The following is a 19,031-nucleotide window of genomic DNA, read 5'->3' as shown; positions in this document are numbered from 1 at the left end:
CAGACTGAGCAAATTAAATATATTGCTTCCAGACGAGAATATATAGGCACACATGTTACAGGGTCACAGATACAAGTACAATAACATTTATTTATATGGCGTCTTTAACATAGGAAACATTCCAAAGGTACTTTACACAGGTGGGAAAAATAAATAAATAGGTAATGGAATGAACACTGAGCCACTGAGGGAGCAATAAGGAAGGGTTTGGTCAAAAAAGTCGTTTTTGAGAGGGATTTTAAAGGTGGAGAGAGGCGAGGAGAGGTGAAGGGGTTCAGAAAGGGAGTTCCAGGGAGTAAGGAAAAGTCAGCTGAAGGCTCTGTCACCAGTGGTGGAGGGAAAGGAAGGGGTAGGATGCACAAAAGGCCAGAATTGAGGTGGAAATAAGTCTTGGTAATGGACAGAAGGTGGGATTTGCAGCTTGGCTCAGGGTTTGAATGGCAAGGCAGTACACAGTTTGGTTCAGCTGAAAGAGTGGTGGGGAAGGGGGATGGAGTCAATGGTGAGGGAGCAGAGTTTGTGATGAGGACAGAAGCAATAACTTTGGTCTTCCCGACACTTAACAGGGGAATTTGTTACTTATCCATGACTTCAAAGGAAAACTTAAAAGGAAACCCGCTGTCCTTACCCGGTCTGGCTTATATGTGACTCCAGGCCCACATCAACGTGGTTGACTCTCAACTGCCCTCTGAAGAGGTCTAGCAAGCCACTCAGTTGTGGCTGCCTTCCCAGGACAACTAGGGATGGGTAATAAATGTTGGTCTTCCCAGTGACTCCCACATCCCAAGAATGAATTAAAAAAAAACAGCAGCCATGGCTTCCATTTCATAAATCACGAAGCCCTGGCTTTACTACAATTTAAATGGAAGGAAATGTTATATGAAACAGATTTCCACTTTCCATCACAATGGGGACTTGGAGGAATCAACTACAGCACCTGCCCCAAATTAACACGATGCTTAACAGTTCAATATGGCAAATATAACTACTAGCTGGAAATGAAGTTACAGGACAGCTGCGTTAAGACTTTATTTCTATAGATAATCCTGAATAATAAAACCATCTAATACCACGTCTGGCTCTTGATGTTACCACAAGTTCATATCACAAATAGATTTTTCAAAGTAACACATCCTAATCTATTCAGAAAGTGTAATAAACACACAATGGCTCAATGGGTAATACAAAAAATAGCAACTCCATACAGAGGAGGAAGGCCCCATCTATAGTCCCTCATTGGGATTGATCTCAGCCAAGGTGGCAGTTGGGTGAGTACAGTTGACCTCAGCTCTCCTGGGTTTGGCGGTGGGGGGGTTTATGCATTTGGATCTGCTGTAGATGCTCCTCAAGTTCAGTAGTATCAGACATTCCCTTAAGCAATCTCAGTGTCTTATTTTTACATGAAAGATGTGATTGCACTAGAGAGGGTGCAGAGGAGATTTACAAGGATGTTGCCAGGGCTGGAGAATTTTAGCTATGAGGAAAGATTGGATAGACTGAGGTTGTTTTCGTTGGAACAGAGGAGGCTGAGGGGAGATTTAATTGAGGTGTATAAAATTATGAGGGGCCTAGATAGAGTGGATAGGAAGGACCTATTACCCATAGCAGAGAGGTCAATAACCAGGGAGCATAGATTTAAATTAATTGGTAGAAGGATGAGAGGGGAGCTGAGGAAACATTTTTTCACCCAAAGGGTGGTAGGGGTCTGGAACTCACTGCCTGAAAGGGTGGTAGAGGCAGAAACCCTCATCACATTTAAAAAATACTTGAAGTGCCGTAACCTTCAAGTGCTGGAAAGTGGGATTAGGCTGGATAGTTCTATTTAGACTGGCAAAAACACGATGGACCGAATGGCCTCCTTCTGAGATGTAAATTTTCTATGTTTCTAATAGTCTGGCCGACATCTACTTGTACAATAGTAGAACCCAGGGATGGAACAATAGGATTCCTTTGTGATCTGGATCGGATCCTTGTGATTGTTGTGCATGCATTTCCCTAATTTCTCCAAAGGTAGACTAACATCCACTCTCTCCACCATCAGAGTACTGTGGCTGTAGTGTGTTCTATCTACAGGATACACTGCAACAACTCGCCAAGGCTTCTTCAACAGCATCTCCCAAATCCACCAACTAGAAGGACAAGGGCAGCAGGTGCATGGAAACACCATCACCTCCAAGTTCCCCTCCAAGTCACACACCATCCGGACTTGGACATATATCGCCGTTCCTTCCTTGGTGTTGGGTTAAAATCCTGGAATTCCCTACCTAACAGCACTGTGGGAGAACCTTCACCACACGGACTGCAGCTGTTCAAGAGGAAGGCCCACCACCACCTTCTCAAGGGTAACCAGGGATGGCCAATAAATGCCGGCCTTCCCAGCAATGCTCATATCCCGAGAATTTAAAAAAAAGGTTAACACTGGATGAGACACGAGAGAAGGAAAAATAAGCCAGAGTTGCAGCTTCTGATCCTTGCTGGAAGTACTTGTGGACCCGAGTGGGGACCAAACTGAGCTTCGCTGTGATGCCAAATAAGCTGCTGACATTTGCTGCGAAGGCTCACACATGAATAATGGTCACTTTGGCAGAGGAGTGAAGGGTGGCCGACACCTATGGAACCGTACCTTCCGGAAAGGAGAGCAGAGCAAAAACTGGTGAGGAAGGGAGAGAAACAAGGAGCTGATAATTCTTAGAAATTTTTGAGATATAGCCCAGTACTCCCATTTTGATTTTAATTTATTTTGATTATAGTTCTCAGAATGTCAAAGCCATTGAACGGATTCCACAATACCCATGATCTGCTTTATCCGCTAACGAAGCTGCAGCTAAACCTATGGGGAGTGTCCCATAGTTTCCTCACTCTCACTTTAGAGAGACTCAGAACTCCAACCTGACTGCTCCTTAGGTGAAGACCAGAACCGCCGAAACCAACTGTTATAGTGAACAAACCCTGATCTCAAGCACTCAAAAAATAAGCGTAAAAAATACAGGAAAAAGTTAACGTGGCAACTAGACTCAGGAATATGGCTCCTCCCAGCAAGCCCATTTTCAACATTATTTTATTCATTTCCAGTTGAGGTCACAAAAGACATGAGAAGAACAGAATGAAAATTTAGTGACGAGACCATTGCAAATCTTGTACCGCGGCTCAACGTAGTAACGGCGTAGTCCAATACCGTTTGTATTGTGGAACATGTTTGCACAGCGCTTCTCTTTAACAAATCTGTGAGCTCCAAGTCTCACAGATTAGTAGTTAACATGTGCCAGTGACAGCAATGCCATGATTTGTGAAATGAAACCGTTGAAGATTTACAGCTCTCTCCTCAGAATATATATAACATCAGGCTGGGCTGGGATGAAGCGAGGGCACTTACTCTGATTGAGTCACAAGAGTTTTCTATCTGATAATACAAATCATTGCAATGTTAATTTTCCCAATTAACACAATGACATTATGAAGAGTCCAACAAGTCATGTGCTGCTCCATTTTTAAAAAAATGTTGGCGTTCTTCAAAGTTTTTTTTTCAAAATTGTGTATATTTGCCTGTCTTTATCCCAACCCTAAGTCCAAGGAAAGATTCTGAATTAAGAACAATTTATGTAATTACCTCAGGTACTCCCATTTTTCTGCAGGCTTCTAGAAAGTTTTCCACATTTCTCCTGCATTTTGCCATGCTCAGTTTAGGCTGTAAGACAAGTCCACAGCCTTATTAAAGTCTACATTTTCAAAAGAATTTACTCAGATCACACAATATACTGTTCACTTCAAAAACATTAAAGAAATTTGCAGCCATTTATACTCACAAAATAGAATCATAGAAGTTTACAACATGGAAACAGGCCCTTCGGCCCAACATGTCCATGTCGCCCAGTTTATACCACTAAACTAGTCCCAATTGCCTGCACTTGGCCCATATCCCTCTATACCCATCTTACCCATGTAACTGTCCAAATGCTTTTTAAAAGACAAAATTGTACCCGCCTCTACTACTGCCTCTGGCAGCTCGTTCCAGACACTCACCACCCTTTGAGTGAAAAAATTGCCCCTCTGGACCCTTTTGTATCTCTCCCCTCTCACCTTAAATCTATGCCCCCTCGTTATAGACTCCTCTACCTTTGGGAAAAGATTTTGACTATCTACCTTATCTATGCCCCTCATTATTTTATAGAGTCATAGAGTTATACAGCACGGATAGAGGCCCTTCAGCCCATCGTGTCCGCGCCGGCCATCAAGCCCAGTCTAATCTAATCCCATATTCCAGCATTTGGTCCGTAGCCTTGTATGCTATGGCATTTCAAGTGCTCATCCAAATGCTTCTTGAATGTTGTGAGGGTTCCTGCCTCCACAACCCTCTCAGGCAGTGAGTTCCAGACTCCAACCACCCTCTGGGTGAAAAAGTTCTTTCTCAAATCCCCTCTAAACCTCCTGCCTTTTACCTTGAATCTAGACTGCTATAAGATCACCCCTTAACCTCCTACTCTCCAGGGAAAAAAGTCTCAGTCTATCCAATCTCTCCCTATAAGTCAAACCATCAAGTCCCGGTAGCATCCTAGTAAATCTTTTCTGCACTCTTTCTAGTTTAATAATATCCTTTCTATAATAGGGTGACCAGAACTGTACACAGTATTCCAAGTGTGGCCTTACTAATGTCTTGTACAACTTCAACAAGACATCCCAACTCCTGTATTCAATGTTCTGACCAATGAAACCAAGCATGCTGAATGCCTTCTTCACCACCCTATCCACCTGTGACTCCACTTTCAAGGAGCTATGAACCTGTACTCCCAGATCTCTTTGTTCTATAACTCTCCCCAACGCCCTACCATTAACGGAGTAGGTCCTGGCCCGATTCGATCTACCAAAATGCATCACCTCACATTTATCTAAATTAAACTCCATCTGCCATTCATCGGCCCACTGGCCCAATTTATCAAGATCCCGTTGCAATCCTAGATAACCTTCTTCACTGTCCACAATGCCACCAATCTTGGTGTCATCTGCAAACTTACTAACCATGCCTCCTAAATTCTCATCCAAATCATTAATATAAATAACAAATAACAGTGGACCCAGCACCGATCCCTGAAGCACACCGCTGGTCACAGGCCTCCAGTTTGAAACACAACCCTCTACAACCACCCTCTGTCTTCTGTCGTCAATCCAATTTTGTATCCAATTGGCTACCTCACCTTGGATCCCGTGAGATTTAACCTTATGTAACAACCTACCATGCGGTACCTTGTCAAAGGCTTTGCTAAAGTCCATGTAGACCACGTCTACTGCACAGCCCTCATCTATCTTCTTGGTTACCCCTTCAAAAAACTCAATCAAATTCGTGAGACATGATTTTCCTCTCACAAAACCATGCTGACTGTTCCTAATCAGTCCCTGCCTCTCCAAATGCCTGTAGATCCTGTCTCTCAGAATACCCTCTAACAACTTACCCACTACAGATGTCAGGCTCACCGGTCTGTAGTTCCCAGGCTTTTCCCTGCTGCCCTTCTTAAACAAGGGCACAACATTTGCTACCCTCCAATCTTCAGGCACCTCACCTGTCGCTGTCGATGATTCAAATATCTCTGCTAGGGGACCCGCAATTTCCTCCCTAATCTCCCATAACGTCCTGGGATACATTTCATCAGGTCCCGGAGATTTATCTACCTTGATGCGCGTTAAGACTTCCAGCACCTCCCTCTCTGTAATATGTACACTCCTCAAGACATCACTATTTATTTCCCCAAGTTCCCTAACATCCATGCCTTTCTCAACCGTAAATACCGATGTGAAATATTCATTTAGGATCTCACCCATCTCTTGTGGTTCCGCACATAGATGACCTTGTTGATCCTTAAGAGGCCCTACTCTCTCCCTAGTTACTCTTTTGCCCTTTATGTATTTGTAGAAGCTCTTTGGATTCTCCTTTGCCTTATGAGGGTGACATTTTTGTTTCAAAATGGTGGATCCCTTGACCTTGCATTATGTCATCTACCATCTACCATATTCCGCCAAGGATGTTGGCAGCCAAGCACCTCAAGTCTCTGGCAAATTCTCGCTCTCTCTGGGCACAAAGAGTTCAGCGAGAGCAGCCAGCAGACACCCGCTCTAATATTCCTACCCTTCTTGTGGGGGAACACCTGGTTTTGATTGTCCTTCCTCCTCATGTTGTTGTGTGCCAGCGTAGCTCAGTAGTGGCACTCTTACCTCTTAATTAGAAGGCTGTGGGTTCATGCCCTACTGCGTGACTTGAGCACAAAATCTAGGTTGACACTTCAGTGCAGTAGTGAAGGAGTGCTGCACTGTCTAAGGTGCCGTCCTCTGGATGAGACGTTACACCGAGACCCCCGTCTGCTTGGTCAGGTGGATATAAAAGATCCCATGGAACTACTCAAAGAACGTAGAGATTTCCTGGTGTCCAAGGTAAAACTCCTCCCTCAACCAACAGCAAAGCAGATTAGCTGGTAATTCATCTCTCTGTTGTTTGTGGGATCTTGCAATGTGTGAATTGCTCACAAAACAGTGACTACACTTCTAAAGTAATTTATTGGTTGTGGAACACCATGGGACGTCCTGAGGATGGGAAAGGCGTTATATAAACGCAGGTTATTTCTTTCTTTACAGTTGAGATCAGGAACACGCTGTGTGAAGTTTGGCACCAGTAAACTGCAGATGTGGTTTTACATAAGCTGAGCTCCCAATCTCAGCTATGTTATCTAGGTTGGTGCTGAGTGATTGCGATGCCCTCCAGGCTCATGGGAGACGTCAAACCGAACTGGGCCACTCTACCACTGGTTCTGTTGAGAATCCTAGAAAAACATTTGGGAATACAGTATATGAGTCATTTGAGTGTAGCATGCAGGTGACTTTGGACCTATGGTTCCCAAAGCTCTCCACCATTGGGGTTTTCCTCACCTCATGTCTGGGCCTGTTGTAGACTAATTGATAGAGATTGATTGCTATGATTAGTCAACAACTCCATTATCGTTGTATCATCTAACTACTAGGATGGTAGAAGCTGAACGAGATGGACGTTGGTCTTTCTTCATCGGTCAAGCCTTATGTTCCAAAAAGGCCATCAACCTTTATTTTGACTAGGAATGGTACTTGGTATAGGAAACACAAATAAAGGCACAAAAGTGGAAATCTGGGTTCTCATTATTCCATATTATTTGATCTTTCACTAAGCAAGAGGAGGACATTAATAAAACCAGGTTACCTGGTCAGCTGTTGCAGATCATGACCTTACAGTGCTGCCTGCAACAAAGACCTCAACCCAAAAACTGTTCTCTTACTCAAAGTGAAAGACTTACCACTGCCGGTGATGGTACATGTATACTGAGTACTGATCGCGGACGGATGTGATTGACTAAATGGCACAGCACCACTCCGTCCATCAAAGCTGCTCCGATTTCTTCTGGCAGATTAACCTTTAGTCTTGTTTCAATATTCTGTTGAATAAGATTCGGTTAGATTTATTGGAAACACCTGGCTCAAATTTAATGCAAAGTGAAGATGCGTGCACCATTGACTTCTTTTCAGATGTCCAAAGATATCACACCTCGCATTTCACCATGACTGAATAGCATTTTATCTGAAAAGAATTATGTTGCTAGCAGCTTCCTCGTGGGTCAGCAAGCTTATCTAGAGCAGCTGGGCCATACTGACCGAAAGGGTCCCACCTCCGTCCTGCTAAGTGCTAAATCTCAGGCGGGGCAGAGGCAAAGGCTACAAAAAGCCTCAGCACCACTGGATTACAGAAGGGAAAGTTGGCCACGGTCACTTTTCCTGAATGCTCTCCCAACGATTCCTGCTGCATGCGCAAACATTGGGTGAGGACACGTTCTGAATCAGCTACAATGCCCTCACAATCAAATAGCTGACGACACTCACTGTTGAGCTTTATGCTTTCAGAGAGGAGGGGAGAAAACTGGCAAAAAATACACTTTTCCCATGCCTATGATAACCTTAATGGATACTTAACTAATCCTTTTAGTACACTAAGCTTATTACACGCATGGTGTTATAGCAGGCCTGGCCCAAGATACGATTGTGGGTCCTCTGACTAGACATTTTGGCACATAATAAACTAATGCCTTATTTTCCATCAAAGTGATGGCATGGAAGAACAATCCAATACAAATAAGGTGACTACTAAGTTCATGCATTAGCGTTTTGAGAATTTTCTTTTCTAAAGCATAATACGATGGTAATGGTGTGCTAAGCTATATTTTACATTTCAAAGCATGCACACAACGTAGATTGATTTGTTTTTCAAATTAACCTATGTTAAGATCTTACCATCTACATAAACTGTGCCTTCATGGGCTCGATATTGCCAGGGCTGCGGGTTCACGGCAGGGGGGCTATTGGGCGCGTGGGTAACGCGTCCAGTGAAATCAGTCTGCCCCGCGCGCGATCGCAGCCTAATTGGATCCACTTACCTGGTCCTCCGGGTTCCCCGCTGCTGATCTGCGCGTCGGGCGGACTGCGCATGCGCAGTAAGATCTGTCAGCTGGAGGAGCTCTATTTAAAGGGGCAGTCCTCCACTGACAGATGCTGCAAGAAATAGGAAAAAATACGGCATGGAGCAGCCCAGGGGGAAGGCTGCTCCCAGGTTTAATGATGCCTCACTCCAGGTATCATTAGATGGGGTGAGGGGGAGGACAGAGATCTCCCCCCCGGCGGGTGGGAGGAAGCGGCCTGCCTCTGCCACCAGGAAGGCCTGGCTCGAGGTGGCAGAGGAGGTCACCTGCACCACCAACATATCGCCCACCTGCATACAGTGCAGGAGGCGCTGCAATGAGCTAAGTAGGTCAGACAAAGTGAGTACACTTACTCATTCCCCTACACTCCGTCTGCCACATCACCGCCCCCACCCCACATCTCCTTCTGCACTGCCAACACTACTCTGTCACATCACCCCTCACACCCACTCAAACCTCATCCTCATCTTACCTGCACTTACTCACCTCGCCAGTACTCATCCCGCCACTACCACTCAACCCAATCCTCATACAATCTCATGGCTCTATCTCATACTCACCCTCTCATGCATCTCTTTCACAGTCAGCCTCACTCAACCTGCCAAAGGGCATGCATCACATATGTGCAGTAGGAAGCAGAAGGCAAACGTGTTGTGAGCATGAAGGGGATGCACAAGGGTGTTTGAGGGTTTGTCATGGTTTTTTCTTATATTTAATTTCTGATCAACTCACATCACATATTATATTGGCACCACTACTGCCACGTCTTTGCGAATCATGTCTGGTTTGTGCAATAATGCCCTTTCCTGAGGATCACAATGAAGACCCACACCTGATGCCACCCATTGTGTCACTGTAAAGTGGGTGTAGGTGTATTTGCAGGGCTCTTTTGTGCAGACGACTGAGAGACGTCGGCGATGTCCCCGGTGGCACCCTGGAAGGATGCGGAGGAGAAGTTGTTGAGGGCAGTGGTGACGTTGACAGCGACAGGTAAGAAGATGGTGCTCGGGCCAGCCGGGAGCAGCTCAGCATGAAGGAGGCTGCAGATGTCCACGATTACATGTCGAGTGACTCTGAGCCTCCGTGTGCACTGCTGCTCAGAGAGGTCCAGGAAGCTGAGCCTCGGTCTGTGGACCCTGTGGCAAGGGTAGTGCCCCCTGCGACGCATCTCTCTCTGCCATTGCCCTCCCTCCTGCTGTGCAGGTGGATGTGTCACAGCACTCTGTTGTGGAGCTCCACGTGTCAGAGGTGGATGGCTTGGCCGGTGATACTGTTCGCCCTCCGAGGAGGTGTTGACTGCAGCTACGGCGGCTCCCATCCGGAAGATGTACATCTGAGGGGGTCCGCAAGGTAGGTACATGTGTCTGGACCCCGGGGTAAGTGTGCAAGTTGGTGAATTTGATTGTCAGGAGGAGGGTGGTGGAGGCCAAACTTTGTCCAAAGTGACAGAGTGGCCTCCTGCAATGAGTGAGGGTCTCCCCACCACCTGTCAAATGGACCTTTGCAGCTGCCACAGGTTGATGGCTGCAACACGTCCATTTGAACTGGGAGTGTTTCCCCCAGTACGGGAAACAGTCCCAGTTGTTTCTAAAATCCCACCCCTCCTCACATATTCCCTTAATCAGGTCTGTTAATGACCTGAAATAGCACAATAAATACTTTTAAGTGGCACACCGCTGGCTTTAATTGCCTGCGGGATTCCCACGTGCGGGGGCTGCGCGCCCACGTCGGCGCGTCTGTGGGGAACCCGGAAGTGGGCGGGTTGGAGCCGGGCTCCCGACCCGCTCCGGGATTCCCCGATTTTCGGAGCCCCCCCGCCAGGAACGCACCCGATGGGTGCTAAAATAGAGCCCCATATCTTGAGCCAAAATATTTGTATACGCAGCCATGTTATCATCTCACCTCCCGGAGTTGTTCTATATGTTCTTTTTCCTCTCTCATTTGTTCCATTTTTCTCCGGATTGTAAATTGAGGATCCACGGAGTCGAAATGCCGCGCTGACCGGAAGAAAACTGTTGAAAACAAAGGACATAAAACTTCACAAGTTATGAAGATGATCTGCCACAATCCGCCTTTCCTACTAATTCCTGTATTTCACTTTAGATGCTCTCCGTCGAGTGCAATTTACCAACAAGTATCCCACTAGAGTGGCTCCTCATTCATCAGTCAGAAGACATCCTGTACAACAGCCAGCACACAATGAGCTTTCTCCGTTAGATCCCTTCCACCTTAAAAAGCTAAATATATTTCTGTCTTACCAAGCAGGCGGTGGAAGTCAGCCATGGCTCAGTGGTAGCACTCTTGCCTCTGAGTCACAAGGTTGTGAGTTCAAGTCCCACTCCAGGGACTTGAGCACAAAATCTAGGCTGACACTCCAGTGGAGTGCTGCACTGTCAGAGGTGCCGCCTTTCGGATAAGACCTTAAACCGAGGCCCCATCTGCCCGCTCAGGTGGACGTAAAAGATTCCATGGCATTATTTAGAAGAAAAGCAGGGGAGTTCTCCCCAGTGCCCTCAACCAACATCACAAAAACAGATTATCTTGTCATTGTCACATTACATTGTGGGAGCTTGCTGTGCGCAAAATGGTTGCCACGCTTCCTACATTACAACAGTGACTACACTACAAAAGTACTTCATTGGCCGTAAAGCACTATGGGATGTCCTGAGGTCGTGAAAGGCACGATATAAATGCAAGTCAATTCAGCTGAATCAGCCACTAATAAAATGTTATTTCTACGCGTCAACTATTCCACATTTTACGAGGTTAACTTTTGGACCCAGCGTCCTCTTTGTTTCAATTTCAGTATGGAGTTAGATCTGAGCAGTCCCTCATCAAACTAACAAGTTCTTGCACCCTATGGGACCACCCATGGCTCAGCTTTAAACATGGTCACGTGTGCGACAAGTCATGTGGCATCCCCTCAGCAGGATAGGACCAATCAAGGCTCACGCTGGAGAGGGAGAAAGGACAATAAGCTCCAGAAGGTCTTGATCGGTTTTAAAACAAGATGAGGGGTGTGGTATAATTTTTCCCCTTTCAGTTACAAGTTCGATTTTAACCCTAAGGAAGCTTAATAAGTGAGTTGTGAAATCTCATCTGCTCATGTATTACTCTAAAAGAACAGCATCAGCTGGAACCCAACGAATCACAGAATCAGATAGCACAGGAAGCTGTTCGGCCCATTGTGTCTGTGCCATCTCTCTGAGAGAACTATCCATTATTCCCAATCCCCCGCCCTTTCTCTTTTCAAATATTCATCCACTTCCCTTTTAAAAGACGACCCAGGGATAGACATACACATAGGGCTGTTTTCAAGTGGTTAGCTTCTTTGAGTCTATTTTCTAGGTTGTAGGTATACCCTTGCTCCAGTTCACAGTGTCCTTCCCATTTTTGTTCCTGACGCTGCACTTTCTGATCCCACATCTCTCCATCTGCTCCTGATTAGTCACTCTCCACAATCCTACATCTCTGTTCAAAGCTTTTAATAATTTCAAACTGCAGGAATTACAGTCATGGATCTAGACACACCAGAACGCAAACTTGTACGAAGGAGGGGGACACAAGTTGGGGCTATCCGAGCCTTCCCCCATGCTTGAAAAACTCTGTACCCTACATAGAGAACAGGCTGGGCAATTACGATAGTCCTGCATCTTAGCTATACCCCTCCTCTGAGAGTGTTACCAGGAGGAGCTTCTGACAGTCTAGCACATCTGGAGGTCAGGATGGGTGGGACATAGAACAACTGAATCAATCAGAAGGGAAAATGAAGAAAAACAGTCTGTCTAAATGATATGTATTTAAGAGGCAATGTGGTGCATCAAAGGAAGAGATTCCCAAATGCTACAATCCACCTAAGTATTAGTTAAAAAGGTCTACAGTGAAGGATTTTTGCACCCCTCTTTAGTTCTTAACATCATGCTTCTCAATGACTCTTGGCCTGCACACACTTTCAAGTCACAGCCAAAAATACAATCGGCAGGAAAGTTTCAGGCCTAGAAACCTGAAGGTAGCCATGCTATCCCGAGGCTAACTTCTCTACTATTACTTGCCTCTGACTAGCTCCATGAAGGGAAGGAGAATGTTGAGGGAAATGGAAACAGCAAACTCAATATTACTTACGATGAACTAGAACAGGTAGTCAAAGGGAACAATCGGTTTTCTACAAAAGTGGCTCATTAGAACATAGCCAGTAAAACTTTGAAAGCTGGTTGAAATGCACAATGTGTTGAAACATTAACTTTCACAGTCAAACCATGTATCGACAATTAAAGACCTACAGAAATAATGCTTAGGGTGGGAAAATCAATGAAGGCAGAGGTATCGCAATTTGTGAAGATAATTGTTGACAATTTTGAAATTTCATAGGTCTCAAGTGTCAAAACCTGGCTTTAATAGCTGCCCTCCACAGCATCCTTTTAAATACTCGAGGCAACAGATCACAGGCTTAAACTTGAAACGACCAAGAGGAAGAATAATATCTATTGAACGGAAACTGCCCAGGTCATGCTGATAACTTAGTGAAAGATCAAAGTTCTGTGATGGTGAGTGGAAACTTGCTCTGATCCACTCCCTATAAGCTGAAAGTGTTCAGTAGCTGCAGTAAATTCTGAAACCTCGAGAAAGTGAAGGGGCACAAAAGGCAGGGACGTCAGCAACACGAGGGTATGGCACAGGACGACAGATCATCCAGGGAACACAAGGGAGAAGGTCCATCTGAATCTAAAGGAACCAAATGTTCTTATAGTTTCTGGCTGGAAAGAAGGTTGTTTTTATAATTTCCTGCACTTCTTTTCTGGACAGGGTGACTGACACTGTCCAGAGGACACCAGCAGTTCTCTAGCACATTATCAAAGAAGGCCACACTTCATGTGAACCTAGCAAGGGACTGCTGAAGGGTAGGCACATAGGAACAGGAGTAGGCCATTCAGCATGATGTGCTATAGCAATCCTAAACTAATCCCATTGGCCTGTTCTCTCCCTGTAACATACTATGCTTCAAATATTTATCTGCTTTTCCCTTAAAATATAAAATGAAAAACAGAACATTTCCTTCAACAGTAATCCCTACGCACAAAGGCCTTTATTGTCACACATATACATTTCACATATTCTACATATAAATGTTATCCTTTCATTCACAGGTGATCATTTTAAAGTTGTATCAGCAAATAAATGGAAACACAGAGTACAAGGAAAGGTCATTGGAACATTACGCATTCAAATTGTGGATCACAGCAGAAAGAAACAACAAATTCATCCATCAAACTTCAGACATTCCCATCCAATACAAAAGGCAAGCCAAAATCTCTTCTGCAACATATTAAACCATCTAAATATGTACTAGGAACACCATCACTAACTCTAAAGATAAATACCACGTCTGACATTTCTAGATGCCCTAAAGGTTTGCTTCCCTAGCTTCCATGATCAAGAAGAGTAAAAATTTTCTTGGATTGGAATGACAGACCCCAACCCTGGGCAGACTTCCTTGTTCCTCTTTAAGACAATCCATTCAATAACAATACCCATCCCTGTGTATGGCTATATTTTTCTCTGCTCCAATAACAGTCAAAATAACTATCATCCCTCATGTAATCCCACAATAATTGAATTAAATGCGGCAGAAAGTTAAAATTACCTGGCACCCACCCAACTTTAAGAAAGGTCTCGCTGTGCTCAGTTTCACAACTAACCTTTTACACAGGCTCCGTTTTATAAGCCAATCTGTAAACATGCTGTGGGCTTCCCTGAAACATCGGCAACTTTAAACTGTTCGATACATTTTGAAGTGGAAGTGGGTCAATAGTTTTACACCGCCTACTTCAATCCATCAACCAATGGGCAGATCACATCACTTGAAAACAGAAGCTCTGTCGGCTCCCCCTACACACAGAGTCCAATAGGAGTGAATTTAAGCCTAAACTACTTTGGAACCAAGTTTCATTCTAGAATTATCTTGATTATGTGCTTGAATGCAGTGTATGTGTGTGCGTGTATTTTTTTATTTTATATAAAAATGGAGTTACTTCATTAAAGTAAAAGTACCAATACATAATCTTAGACATTGACTGCCAACACACATACCATCACTTTTGTCTTCTTCCTTTGGGGTAGTTACGATGTTGCGTTCCTCTATGTGTGCCTGTGTCAACTTTCTGAAGGAGGGAGGAGGGGAGTCCAAAGAAAGAGAGTTGGCTCGGACTGAAAGTGGCAAGGGCATAAAGTAGATTCAAAGCAGGTCCAAGAAGCATTGGACAAATGCCAAGTGGATCAGGAAAGTCAAAGATCAGAATTTAAGCACCAGTGGCAGCCATTGTGAGTTTAATGTGAATCGATACAAGATCGTACCGGGAAATTCAAGATTAAAAAGGACAAAAAAAAACGTGAAGGAGCACACACAACACAAAACAGATGGAAGAAAAAAAATTGTTAGCTGTTGAAAAATACAAATCAAATCATGCAGTTAACTTTCTGCCACTACCAATTACTACATTGTCGCACAATGCAAATATGAGAAAAGCTACCCAAAGCCTGCTGTGTGCTAACGTGCTAATCATAGAATCACAAAAATTTACAGCACAGAAGGAGGCCATTCGGCCCATCGTGTCTGTGCTGCCCAAAAAAGAGCTATCCAGCTTAATCTCACTTTCAAGCTCTTGGTCCATAGCCTTGTAGGTCACAGCACTTCAAGAGCACATCCAAGTACTTTTTAAATGTAAAAATAGTTTCTGCCTCTACCACCCTTTCAGGCAGTGAGTTCCAGACCCCCACCACCCTCTGGGTGAAAAAAGTTCTCCTCAACTCCCCTCTAATCCTTCTACCAATTACTTTAAGTCTATGCCCCCTGGTCACTGACCTCTCTGCTAAGGGAAATAGGTCCTTCCTATCCACTCTATCTAGGCCCCTCATAATTTTACACATAATTTTACACACCTCAATTAAATCTCCCCTCTGCCGCCTCTGTTCCAAAGAAAACAACCCCAGCCTATCCAATCTTTCCTCATAGCTAAAATTCTCCAGTCCTGGCACCCTCTCCAGTACAATACAATCTTTCCTGTAATATCAAGGGATATGGAGAAATGGCGGGTAAATGGAGTTACGATGCAGATCAGCCATGATCTAATAGAATGGTGGAACAGGCTCGAGGGGCTAAATGGCCTACTCCTGTTCCTATGTTTCTAAAACGTAGGAGTGCAAAAGGAGAGAAAGAGACCTTTTGAGAAAAAGGTTTTGACTTGCACACCCAGTCCCAACATTTTTTTTTTGCTTCTAATCAAGCTGAGGGATGTCACTACTGCAAAATTACATATTTCCATTTTAGGCACCCGGTGTTGCATCAACCACTTCCAGGCCAACTGAAGTATTATTAGATGCACAGTAATTCTATCTTCATCCTGCCATGACAATGCGCTGCTTCTTTTTTGTTCTCGGGATGTGGGTGACACTGACAAGGCCGCATTTGTTGCCCATCCCTAGTGCCCCGAGAAGGTAGCAGTTGGCCTTTTCCTCGAAATGCTGCAGTCCTTGTGGTGATGGTGCTCCTAAAATGGTGTTAGGGCAGGAATTGCAACATTTTGAAGGTGTGTGACTTGGCGGGGAACCGTGAAGTAATGGTGTGCTCATGATCCTGCTGATCTTGACATTCTCACTGGGGCTGGGAGGTGCTGTTGCAGTAAGCTTGATGAGTTGATGCAGGCCATCCTATAGGTAGTACATACTGCATTCACAGTGTGCTTCTGGTGGAGGAAGTAGATATTAAGTCTAATGGTGGGGTTGCCAATCAAGCAAGCAGCTATGTCCTGGATGGTGTCGATCTTCTTGAGTGTTGTCAGGGCTGTAGCAATCCAGGTGAGTGGTGTCTACTCCATTACCCTCCTTACCCGAGCCTTGTAGATGGTAGAATTGCTTTGAGGAATCAGATGAGCCACTCATTGCAGAGTGCCCAGTCACTGCCCTGCTTTTGCAGCCACAGCATTGATAAGGTTGGTCTGGTTAAGCTTCCAGTCAACAGAAACTGCCAAGATATTGATGGTGAAGGACTCAGTATTGGTGGTACCACTGAAGGTCAGGGGAAGTGGTTGGGCTTTTCTTGTTGCTGATAACGTGATACCAATGTTACTTGACACATCAGCCCAAGCCTGGATGCCGTCCAGGACTTGCTTCATTATCATAGGAGTTGTGAATGAAGATTGCCACTGTGGAATCATGAATGAACACCGCACTCCTGGCCTTATGATGGAGGAAAGATCACTGATGAAGTAACTTAAAACGGTTATGCAGAGGGCGGCTCCCTGAGGAATTCCTGGAACTGCGATGACTGATTGGTCTCTGATAACCATGGCCATCTTTCTGTGCGTCAGGCATAAACCCAGACACTGGAAGTGCCTTGATCAACTAGTAACTATCCTCTTTTGGGAGGGGCAGGGGGGGTGGCGAGGAGGAAGAGGAAGTAAGCAGAGTCTCTTTGGGATTGAGGTGGCTTCAAGATGACTCACCCCTCAATGGAAGTTCAGAACCGAGTCATTTTTTTCTGTGGCAAACTTGCTAATCTAATACCTGAGCCAGCCATATCTACAGCACTTCAGGACACTGCTGATCACTGACAAGCCAGTCTGGCTTACTAATGGATCCTGAAGGGGTTAACCATCATCGGTGAAGGGATTCCTCCCACTCAGCTCTAGATAACTGCAAGGCAAATCACTAATAGGTTGGGAGGTCCTCGCTGGGCAAGTAGCAGGAAGTTTACCAGTGCTCTCCATGCAGAAAGGCTTTGTGATTTAACACATAACTGGGGGTGCCTAAGCTTAGGTTCCACCAACCTGTGACTATACTTTCTGGTTTAGGTGAGTGGGATGCATCCCCACTGAAGAAAGCGTACATCTCATTTCAGTCAAACAGAAATTCCATCTCTGTTGATTTCTCAGTCATTTGGTTTGAGACTCAAGCATGGTGTTAGATACCCAGCTGACCAAAACAAATGGGCCTTGATCCTAACCTCAGAAAGCACCTTCTACTGCATCAGTCTTAAGCCAGCCATTCTGCATTCTCTCTCAATGGGCAATATAAATTATTGCCTAATTAGGGCTAGTTTTGTGGCACACGTTCACTAAGAACTGATTAAGACCGGTCAAACTCATTCACATAGCCACGGGGAAAAGGCAACTTTGACCCAGTCCGGGCTGAAATCAAACTCGGGTCTCAGATGAAAGGCCAGCGTACTCAGTCCCTGTTGCTTTAACAGGGAAATTATGATAAGCGCCATGATCATAACTAGCTCGAAAAATATTTCAAAAAATGAATTACTTACCTAATGACAAATATTCAACAGGGTGCATTAGAAAATTAACCTCCCTCTACCTGGTCCATTCCACTCTTCCATTTGGAGAATTCCTTACAGTTACTCATTCATTAACAATTGCGGTAAATTCAGACCATCATACTTGTAGACAATTTACTCTCCTACTTTCATGTCTGTCACTTTTTCCACTTTCTTCCCTTCCCCTCTTCCAATGTTGTGCTCTTTATTAAGCAGCTAGAAGGTGCACAAAAGCAACCTGGCTCAGACACACTGATATTTTACCCTGGCCTCTCCCCGCTGGCAATGCAGAGATTTGTAATCTCATTGTCTGGAGAGTCCTACAACCAAATATTCTGTGCTACATATGACTGTTTCTTTAATTTAAAGGAACGTCAATGTACAAGTCACTCCCACATTTCGAAGACTCAATGGCGTATTTCCACACTGTCCATTCACCTCTGGGAACTTATCTGAATACAGCCTAGACTGATGGGATGAGAGTTTGACCCTCTACTCAACTGCGCTTGGCCAATCTAAATTAAGTTCCTAGAGGTCAAGGGTCCACAGCACAAAACTAGCCATAATTTCGTTCAGAGAGGCTACAAGAATGACTGGTGTGGGAAATGGATACTGGTGCAGCAGAAAATGCTTTTCTGAGACTGGGTTAGAACACAGTTTGGGGTAGATTAGAGGGAGTCTTTGCTGTCCACAGACACGGCCTATGCTACATTGCATATCAGAATGTAAAGTAGTTCATTCCCCAGCTCCTAAACTCCCACCTTGAAGACAACAACGGAAAACAAATCCACTTAAACTGCAAAGGCAAGCTGGTACCTAGAATGTTACCATCTCATTTCTAGTTTTTTTTCCCCTGTATGTTCAGTACTCATCATGAGCATTTCTAATGTGCAATTTGCAGATTTGTTCCCTCTACTTGAATTGATCGAAAACAGTTAAAAGTGCCAAAAATCCCGATGATATTCCCTTACTTTTCCAAAACATGCTGGAGATGACGGCTAATCATTAATAACAAGTTTCACAAAATTCAAAGCAGAAGAATTTAACTGGGAGATAGCTTCTGGGCCATGCCAGACTGTAATTATCATTTTACTTTCTTTAATGAAGCACTGCATTCAGCACCAAGTTATCAGATTGCAAACAATTCAATAACAATATTCATCCTTATGCCAATATGGATTCTATAGAGAAATGCACCATCAGTGAGCCATTGCTAAAAGTGTAAATCCAGA

The 19,031-nt window shown here is 44.6% G+C and overlaps 1 protein-coding gene across 3 annotated transcripts in view; it reads right to left on the bottom strand.

Moving 5' to 3' along the window:
• The window catches only part of lrch1 (leucine-rich repeats and calponin homology (CH) domain containing 1), a 177,521-nt gene that overhangs the window by 12,788 nt on the left and 145,702 nt on the right, over positions 1 to 19,031 (bottom strand). For 2 of the 3 annotated variants that reach the window (XM_067992562.1, XM_067992563.1), the window contains 4 exons: positions 14,568 to 14,684; positions 10,383 to 10,492; positions 7,308 to 7,445; positions 3,608 to 3,685 (listed from right to left, as the gene is read on the bottom strand). In XM_067992562.1, the coding sequence (XP_067848663.1) occupies positions 3,608 to 3,685; positions 7,308 to 7,445; positions 10,383 to 10,492; positions 14,568 to 14,684 (443 nt within the window). The remainder of the gene's footprint in view (positions 1 to 3,607; positions 3,686 to 7,307; positions 7,446 to 10,382; positions 10,493 to 14,567; positions 14,685 to 19,031) is intronic. The other variant, XM_067992564.1, reaches the window with a different exon arrangement.

The sequence above is a fragment of the Heptranchias perlo genome, chromosome 11 (genome assembly GCF_035084215.1).
Source record: "Heptranchias perlo isolate sHepPer1 chromosome 11, sHepPer1.hap1, whole genome shotgun sequence".
NCBI classification, from domain to species: Eukaryota; Metazoa; Chordata; class Chondrichthyes; order Hexanchiformes; family Hexanchidae; genus Heptranchias; species Heptranchias perlo.
This window is presented reverse-complemented; position numbering and strand designations above follow the sequence as displayed.